General features: G+C 37.3%; 1 protein-coding gene across 1 annotated transcript in view; it reads left to right on the top strand.

Annotated features, from left to right (window-relative positions):
• WDR75 (WD repeat domain 75) overlaps positions 1–10272 on the top strand; it is a 39521-nt gene that overhangs the window by 26261 nt on the left and 2988 nt on the right. The window contains exons 14-18 of the mRNA XM_006147843.3: positions 3132–3312; positions 4709–4803; positions 5180–5275; positions 5898–6067; positions 7395–7454. Of these exons, the coding sequence (XP_006147905.1) occupies positions 3132–3312; positions 4709–4803; positions 5180–5275; positions 5898–6067; positions 7395–7454 (602 nt within the window). The remainder of the gene's footprint in view (positions 1–3131; positions 3313–4708; positions 4804–5179; positions 5276–5897; positions 6068–7394; positions 7455–10272) is intronic.

The raw sequence follows: 10272 nt of genomic DNA, 5'->3' as shown, positions 1-10272 counted from the left end.
TTTTTTTTTTTTTTAATGTTTTTGCCATAGTGCACATGTGCTCACCAGAGAGACACAGAGAAGGAAGGTGAGAAATCACCACCAAGGGGGGTAGTAGCCATGACACAATTTCTTCATTCTCCTCTCTGGAGTTTGGGCATGCACATGTGATTTTCAAGCTGCTGTGTCTGGTACTAGAACCATGGTCAGTTATATGAGAGTCCAGCACCTTAACCATCATGTCACCTGTTGGCCCCAAGGAACACTTCTTTTAATTTTGATAAATGCAATCTAGTCTGGATCCCACTTTTTCCTTGTGCCCTACAGTATTTACAGATTTCTATCATAGCAGCCATAACAGTTAATATCTCTTTCTCTTTAGGGTCTTTAAACCTTCAAAGAAAGGAAGCTTATTGATCTATATACACTCATTATCTAGTGCAGTGCCTGAAATAGTAAGCACTTAGTACACAAAAGAGTAGGTACTCTTGTTTACTTGGTAAATAGGCAAAGATATGGGGTTTGAAAAACAACCACAACTAAAATGCTGGCCTTTTTACAGCATTGCTAGTCTTCTTTCATATCTTAAAGGTCATAGGTTTATTTCTGATCTCTTCTTTTCTATTGTAGTAGAATATAGTCATGAGATTTTTGCATAAAACTGTGTATTCTTTAAAACAAGTAAAAAGAATTACTGTATATTGAACATCTGTTGTATCGTGTATTGTCTTAGTCATTGCTGATATTCAGTGTCACTGAAGAATAATCTCTATTTAATTGATAAAATATTATACATGCCCTTTTTAATGGCAGTTTTGTTGTCCATAGTAACAATTAGTTTGTTTTTCCTTTTATGTAAAAGTCTTATTAAAAGTTATTTTGGATGTAATTAATTATTCCTTGACTGCTTTAACATTTATGTGTTTAATAAACATTTTGGGTTTTCTTTTTAACCCTGCAGTTAGATATTATACAGCAAGAATATATCAATGATTATGGTCTGACCCAAATTGAACTAACAAAGGCTGCATTTGGCTGCTTTGGAAACTGGCTTGCAACCGTGGAACAACGACAAGAAAAAGAAACTGAGCTTGAATTGCAGATGAAACTGTGGCTATATAATAAGAAAACACAAGGGTAATACTGTCTATATAATCAGTTCTTAATTTCATAGTATATAATATTTGATTTCCTAATTATAGTTTCTATTGTTTGTCTTTAAGATGTATTATTTTGATAAGTTTTAGATTTAGTGATACGGAGAAACTATTAACTTTTCTTATAAAGCCTTTATTTAAGCTTTCTGCTCTGAGAAAATATTGGTGTCCATCCTCTAAGTCATAATGTCATCTTTTGGGTAGGTGAAGAAACCTGGAAAAGTGACACCTCTGTAAGTACATATACTTAATTCCAGGCTAATCCACAGTTAGGATCTGCTCTTTCTTTAACGTTTGGAAAAGTAAGGAGTGTAGGCAGAGGGGTAATGCAATGTAACATGCGTTATGATTGGATAAGGAACCCACTGGTTTCTAGTGCTTGGCTATAATAACATATAATGCATGCCGAGAACTAAACTTTCATACCCATTGTCTTAATCTTCAGAACACTGTGAGATACGCCTGTTGTCCACATTTTAGAGATGAAGAAACATGCCTAAAGAGATTAGTTGTCCCAGTCACCTCTCTTGCACCCTGTACATCTTTAGATCATAACACTGTGCTGCCCTGATGTTCTTTTAAGAGCACAGTGCTGCCGTGGGTTATTTTTTATTCAAAGCACTGCCCTCAAGCTGGATATAAGCTTTAAGAGGTTGTTTCGGTGACTGAAAATAATAATGACCAGGACGATTTGAATAGGTCATTTCTTTTGCATATTTTCTTGCCACAGTTGAGGCTTTTCAGTCATTCTATTTTCTGTTCATTTTAAAAAGTAGACAGTAATCTGGATTCTCTGCCATTTTCCTACAGTTCGATGCTGTGCCCTTTCAAGTTATCATTAATCGATGACACCAGTTTTGTACTCATTTCATTCCAGTGGGTTGGCCACTGTGTATCATAATCTCTCTATAAGTCGGACACAGATGATGTATTATAACTCTGCGTCCTACGACCACTGGAAAGAGAGCGCTTGTCATTCTGGGTGATGATCTATCAGTTGCCTGTTAATGATGACCTTGTAACATGTACAATATGTAAGAAATTCCTAAATGAAAATGTATCATACTGTCTGATGGAAGAATAAATTTGTGGTTTTCTTCCTACTAGGTTTGTTCTTAACACGAAGATTAACATGCCTCATGAAGACCACATTACAGCTCTGTGTTTCTGTAATGCAGAAAGATCTGAAAACCCCACCTTGGTTACAGCTAGTAAAGACGGTCACTTCAAAGTGTGGATATTAACAGATGATTCTGACATATACAGTAAGTAAATATGATGCAGTACACTTAGAGAACGTACAGTTTTAAGAACTGATATATTTATCTCATGACTCATTCATTCTGAAAGGACTTTTTACCTTGAGGAATTCTATAGGGTATTACTTAATTTTAATAAGTTTAAGAGATTACATTTTTACATGCCTTTTTCCAAAATTTTTACTTTTCAAATGGCACTCCTGATTACTCAAGTACTGATTATTCTAGCTTATGAAAGTGTAATAAAAAGGGCATTTGGGACCAGCAGTTGGTGTAATGGCTATTTGCTGGACTCCCATGTAGTTGACCGCGGTTCAAGTTTTGGACCCAGTGGTTTAAACTCCCGCCGGGCTTGTGTGCATGCGTGCCCAAGATCCTGAGAGGAGAATAGAGGAGAAGGGATTGCGGCGTGGCCATACTTCCTGGGGATGATTTCTCACTTTCTGTCTCTCTGTCTCTCTCTGTCTCTGTCAAGCACACACGCCCTATAGCAAAAACCTCTCTCAAAAAAAAAAAAAGGACTCTTGCCATCAGTCCTTTCATTGTTCCACTAGGGGGAGGTCAAGGTCTCCAGGAAGGAGCATAATTTTTAAATTAATCAGTACTCTGTAGTACTTGTAACTTAAAGGAAGATGGGAAAGTTTTCTTGTTTTGTGTCTTAGAATGCTTTTAAGATCCCTGTAATATTACCTAGTACTTATGTCCTTTCTGAACAGTATGGCTTATATTTACACAGAAAAAGCTGTTGGCTGGACCTGTGATTTTGTGGGAAGTTATCACAAGTATCAAGCAACTAACTGTTGTTTCTCTGAAGATGGCTCATTACTAGCAGTTAGTTTTGAAGAAATAGTCACAATATGGGATTCAGAAACGTGGGAACTGAAATGTACCTTTTGCCAACGAGCTGGGGAAATAAGGTAGGCAAATCATTTGAGAGTATGTAATACTATTTATTCATTCATTTAGACACTTCTTCAGGTCTTAGTGTTTTATGCTTTCTCCCAGGGAAACGTATAGGCAAGTGGGGCAGGCAGCTATCAAAGTGCTAGAAAGCTGAAAATTTAGAGGACACAGACAATACGCCACCGTTTCTCAAATCCAGATTAATATGTAAAGATTGGCCTATGTATTTTCTTCTTTGAAATAGATATTTTCTTGGATGTGCTACATCTTAGTAGAAGCTATAGATAATAGGTTGTCAGAAAAAAGTCATGATGGATTTTTCCATAGAAAGACATAGGGGAAAAAAGTCATGACTTTGCCAACAACCCAGTAATTCTCAGTGAATCCAAACTATGCTTAACTTCTGTGTATTTCACAATGTAATGCCCAAATGTCATTGTTTCTGGAAAAGGCAGGGGAAAATAACAGCAGTGTTTTCCATTGTATTTCACATAACCGGGCATGAGGACAGAATGGCATTAGGCTAATGAAATTGTTTCTAATTCCCAACCTGTCTCATTCTGATATGTTTTGTAAAGCATTCTTCAGAGTTCACATTGCAGATTTTCCTCTTCAAGGTAAAGGTAATAAAATAGGGTTTTTGTTTAATGATTTTATATGTTTACATTTTCCCTGTTATATGTTAATTGATCTATGGCACAACATCCTAGAGAATTGGTAATCAAAACTATTTTCTTTTTTAAGAATTTTTTAATTTTATTTATTCATTTATTTATTTTCATTCGACTAGAGAGACACAGGGAGAGAGAGAAAGTAAGAAAGCAAGCCACCAGGGGTCCAGGACTTGGACTATGGTCAGCCATGTGAGATTATCCAGCACCTTAAGCATCACACTACCTGCTAGTTCCCAAACATTGGTAATAAAAACTGTTTTCCTAAAGAAATAAAATATCTAAATATACCTTTTCTTTTATATTCCTTAGCTGCTTTATTTTCTAGGATAATTATAAACATAAACACGTGTCTATTAAAAAGTCTACATTGTCGGGCCAGCATATAGTGTAATGTTTAAGGCCCTGGACTCCCATGTAGCCAATCACTGTTCAAATCCCAGATCTGGCAGCTTGAAAATTGTACCAGCTATGTGTAAATGCATGCCTAAAATCACAGGAGGAGAATAAAAGAGAAGGAATTGTACTTAGCCATCCCCCCCCTTAGGGATGGGGATGATTTCTCATTCTCTCTCTCTCTCTCTCTTTCTCTCGCCCTCCACCATATAACAAAAACCTTAAAAAAAAAAAAAAAGTCTATATTGCATAAAGTTAACATAGTGACTTGAAGCCTGTAACTCCTTTGTAACTAAACATGGTTCTATCTGACTGTTGCTAATGTCTTTATGTTTTAACCTAGGCACCTTTGCTTTGGGAGATTGACATGTTCAAAGTATCTTCTTGGTGCTACTGAAAATGGCATTCTTTGCTGTTGGAATCTGCTCAGTTGTGCATGTAAGATATTTTTAACTTTAAAGTGACTGGGCAAAGTGCCTAGGAATTTGACATTAAACTTTGGCTTTTTAGGATTTAGAGCTATCTTGTCTCTACCCAGAGAATATGTCGTTTTTCACATGACATATTATACCACCAAAATTTGGGGTATTGGGCCCACGATAGATTTAGAATACTTGTAAATTCCCTAATCATCAATATATAAGCTTCTACAATATTATCCTCACATCAGTTCTATTATTCTTCGGAAGAAGGATTTTATGCATCACAATAGAGTTGATTATCTCAATAAAGATTAAGAAGACCTGCTTTAAAATGCTTTCGGTAAATCTCTTCTTAGAATCACGTTTTTTGTTTTGTTTGTTTTATTTTTCAGTGGAATGGAGTGCAAAATTAAATATTAGAGTTATGGAACCTGACCCTAAATCAGAGAATATTGCTGCAGTCTCTAAGTCTTCAGTGGGTTCAGATTGTAAGTACAGACCATACCTTGACAGTAAGAGGATATCTATGAGCTAAATTATCTTTTTAATGATTTTAATATAATATGAGTCAAACTGGCCTTTAAATCAGAAGTTTATTTGAAGCCATTTGCATGAGAATGGCCCTTTTTTTCTTGTTCCAGCACCTTGTTACATATATATTCATACTTGGTTCTGCAGGGCTCCAAAACCTCCGTTTGGTTGTCATAGGTCAATTCCTTTTCAGTCTTTAAACTCCAATAGAGATTTCACCATTTCGAAGCCTTCCCAGCTCCTCTGCATAGCTTTAGTTGGTTCTCCTGTATGTTCTTCGTACATCTCTGTATTACTGTTTTCTAGTACTTAAGACAAATACTGCAATAATATTTTACCTTCTATCTTTGGCCCTAGGCTCTAGTCTCTGGAACAAGGATTGTTTTTTCTTTTTCATTTTCATAGCCTCTGTTTCTGTTCTGCTTGGCATTTAGTGAACACCCAGTAGATACTTGTTGAATCAAAGCCTGCAGCAGTGTACTCAATGGAGTGAGTCCCAGGACTCACTGTCTGCCAGTCTCAAGTCGGAACTAGCCTCCACAGGCAAAATGTTATTGTCTGTCTGTTTTTTCCCTCTAGTGTTTGTATTTAAACCTAGTGAGCCAAGGCCATTGTATATTCAGAAGAATATCTCCAGAGAGGAAGTCCAGTGGGGAGTGTTTGTTCCACGAGATGTCCCTGAATCATTCACCTCAGAAGCTTACCAGTGGCTAAATAGATCACAGTTTTACTTCCTAACAAAATCACAGGTAACTGCTCCCCGCAGAAAAGATGGTCACCTTGTACATGCAGTTTACAGAGTAGAAAATCAGCCAGGAACTATTGATGTGAGTTTGTTTCTAGATGGAACCATTTCGTTAAAGGATTATTTTCCAAAATAAATGGTTTAACATGCACAGTACAGTGGGATTACTAGTATGCATGTATGTACCCCTTTAATTACCCCACACCTTGGAGGTGCTGTAAGTATTATTTGCATTAACTCCATGACAACCAAAAAGACAAAGAGAAGAAACTAAAATACTTTAAATGGTATTTATTAGCATGGTTCTTTTTAATTATTATTTTAGTATCTGATTTGCCTATAAGAGTGATGGCTTGGGAACCAGCACTTAGCGTAATGGCTATGTTGCTGGATTCCCACGTAGTCGACCGCAGTTCGTGTCCCGGACCTGGTGGCTTAGAACTCACGCCGGGTATGTGTGCGTATCTGCCCAGGATCCCAAGAGGAGAATGGAGAAGGGATTGCGGCGTGGCCATCCCCCCCGGGGGGCGATTTCTCGCTTTCTGTCTCTATGTCTCTCTCTGTCTGTCTGGTGAGCACACGTGCCCTATAGCAAAACCTCTCAAAAAAAAAAAAAAGAGTGATGGCTTGAATTTGGTGTGTCAGTTGACTTTGATTTCATTATCAGTTCTTAAATATATCTTCTCTTTTTTTTGTATAGGGCCTGTGCGCTTGCTTACCAGAAAGAGAGAGACAGAAAGCGAGAAATCACCCCCCGGGGGGGATGGCCACGCCGCAATCCCTTCTCCATTCTCCTCTTGGGATCTTGGGGACGCACAACCATGCGCCCAGCGTGTTGATTTCATTATCAGTTCTTAAATATATCTTCTCTTTTTTTTGTATAGGGCCTGTGCGCTTGCTTACCAGAAAGAGAGAGACAGAAAGCGAGAAATCACCCCCCGGGGGGGATGGCCACGCCGCAATCCCTTCTCCATTCTCCTCTTGGGATCTTGGGCACGCACACACATGCGCCCAGCGTGAGTTTTTAAGCCACCAGGTCCGAGACTCGAACCGCAGTCGACTACATGGGAGTCCAGCGACATAGCCATTACCCTAACTGCTGGTCCCTCTTAAATATATCTTAAGAATAAAATCTTACAGCTCTCACAGTGGTTATTAAATAAGTTTTATTTTTTATTTTCTGTTGTCATGGAAAAACATGTCATGACTTTTCTGATGACCAATATATATGAGAAAAATTGACCTTCCCATTTTTTTTAAACATCTTAATACTTTCTTTAGATTCACACTTTGCAGTTCATCTTTTGAATCATTAATTGATCTCTTTTCAGAGTTTATTGACATTCAGCACAAAGTCTCCAGAAGAGAAACTCACACCATCAAGCAAACAGGTATGTTTTAGTCATTCAGAATATAGGCTGTTTGCCTTCCTAAAAAAAGAAGGTTATCTTTTAGAACTCAGCTATGAGAAAAATGTTTCATCTGGCCCTTAAATGAAATTTAAAACCATATAATTATAGACTGATATGCCTCTTTTGAAGTTATAGTGTTGTAAAATTGTTTTACTTTATAAGATCAATAATAAATGCTTGTTATTTAAAGTTGGGTAATTCTGTAAGGCTCTTCATGAAAAACTACTTTTATTTTTTTTTAACTTTATTTTTAATTTTATTTTATTTATTCATTATTTTAATTTGATCAGAGAGAGAGAGAGAGAGAGAGAGAGAGAGAGACAGAGAGAGAATGAAAGTGAGAAAGCAAGCTACCAGGTCCAGGACTTGAAACATGGTCAGCCATGTGGGCGTGCATGGTCAGCCATGTGGGAGTGTCCAGCACCTTAACTACCATGCCACCTGCTGGTCCCCTATTTATATATATTTTTTTAAAGAGAGATTTTTGTTATAGGGTACATGCACTTGCTGGAGAGACAGAAAGCAAGAAATTATCTCCCAGGGGGGATGGCCATGCCACAGTCACTTCTCCATTTCCCTCTTTTGGGCATGCATGCACACATGCCCACATGAGGTTTAAGCCACCAGGTCAGGGACTCAAACTGTGGTCAGCCATGTAGAATTCAGAGACATAACCATCACGCCATTTGCTGGTCCCAAAACTACTCCAATATTACTATTACCCACAAATGTAATTACTCTCATCTGTTAGCTAGAGTCTATTAAACCTCATAGCTCTAGGAAACAGTGGGGTTTTTTTGTTTGTTTCTAGGTTTAGGTATTATCTGTTAAGTTACTCTGTTAAAGCTGAAATTCTAGCTTTTTGACATCACCACTCCCCTGGTATACACAACACACACTCTTCCTACTTATTTCTCAAGTTTCTCAATGTAGATAAATCTTTTTTGTTGTTTTTGTTTTAGAGGTTTTTGCTATAGGGCACGTGCGCTTGCCAGAAAGACAGAGAGAGACAGAGAGACAGAAAGCGAGAAATCATCCCCCAGGGGAGATGACCATGCCACAATCCCTTCTCCTCCATTCTCTTCTTGGGATCTTGGGCACACACACAACATGCGCCCAGTATGAGTTTAAGCTTCAGGGTCCAGGACTTGAACCGTGGTCGACTACATGGGAGTCCAGCAATATAGCCATTATACCAACTACTTGTCCCTGTAGGTAATCTTAAATTGGTCCAGTTAGTATTCATTATCATAACCACATAAATATAGCCATGCCATGGTAGAATACACAGGTGGTTTTTCCATTTGTGACTGTTTTTTTCCTGTGGGGTTAACGATTGCCTTCTTTTTCATTTGCTTAGTTTTCTATTTACTTCTCACTTAATTCAACCCCACACTTTATCCAAAATTATGTTAAGTCTACTCCCAATATTTTCAGGTACGTTATGTATTCTTTCATATCATTAAGAAGTATTTCCGAGAACCTTCTGATTTGCCTCAGTCTAGACTGCTTGTCTTATAAATCTGCTGCATATAGTCATCTTAGGAAAATTGTGGGGATTCCTTTCACCTCTACTGCATTAAATCCCCTTACTTAAAGGAATCTCTACAACTATGCTTTTCCTTTTGCTTGAGTCATTCCCTTTCTTTGATGAGACACATTCTGCTAATGCATAAGAGATAAATTTAAGAAGCTTACATGTTTGGAAATGTTTATTCTCTCCTGCTTACTTGATTGATTAGTTGGGCGTAGCATTTTAGATTAAAAACATTTTTTCTCCGTATTTAAATGATCACTAAATTTTTCAGTATCATTATTTTTAAGTGGGTCAAATTGCACAGATAAATTTCTTCTAAGTTCTTGCCTGAACACTTAAGTCTTGGCTGCCAGCATTCTGAGAATCCCCATATAACAGTAAAGATAACTGTTATTTTTTAGTTCCTAGTATTACTAAAAGTCCAATACTTTTATTCTTTCTTATTCCTGATTCCTTATGTGTAACTTAGTTTGTTTATTTTCCTCTGAAAACTCATGGAGTTAATTCTACAATTTTTTTGTTGCCACTAATTTGTGCCAGAGACTTTTCTGGATACTTGGGGTATACTAGTGAGCAAAATAGTCAAGTCTCTAAACTTGTGGTATTCACAGTCTACAGGATAATTCAGACAGTAAACAAGCATTGAAAATTAAAATAGGTAGTATTTTAGAAGGCGATCAGAATTACGGTGAGGTGAAAGGTAGAGGAAAGGCATATGGGCTATAGTGTATAATATCAAATAGGTACGTCAAGGTAGGCCTTATTGAAAAGACTTCGACTTTTCCTCGGATCAAAATAGAAGGATTTTGTGCAGAGAACTAAGTAAAAATTCATTTTTTCACCACTCATTTCTCAACTTTTTCTGGTGTCTTATTATTATGTCTTCTACAATGGCACTCTAATATTCTTGCTTTGTCTTAGGGTTTATTTGGATATTTTTGTTTCTTATTTTCTGAGAGATATTCTTTGTCCTTACTGTCAAACCTTTTTTTTCCCCCCTCTTTCTCGTATGGTCTGTTTTTATGCTATTTTTGTTTGTTTTTAGCCTGTTTTGGTTGCTTGTTTCATTTTAGGGGCTTTCATCAGAGTCTGATGATTTCTGGCTATCTGCTCTTATTTAAAAGTGATGGAAAACCATCTGGAAGTCCACTGTACATGGGGCCCCTGTCCTCTGGCTTCCACTCTCTGGCTGAGATATTTTATTGAGAAAATTTTTCAGTATCATTATTTTTTTGGGGGGGGGGGGGGTTGGTCTTAGGC

This window comes from Tupaia chinensis, unplaced genomic scaffold, assembly GCF_000334495.1.
Source record: "Tupaia chinensis unplaced genomic scaffold, TupChi_1.0 Scaffold000225_1, whole genome shotgun sequence".
Lineage (NCBI taxonomy): Eukaryota > Metazoa > Chordata > Mammalia > Scandentia > Tupaiidae > Tupaia > Tupaia belangeri.
The sequence above is the reverse complement of the archived record's forward strand: the minus strand, read 5'-3'. Positions and strand labels throughout refer to the sequence as shown.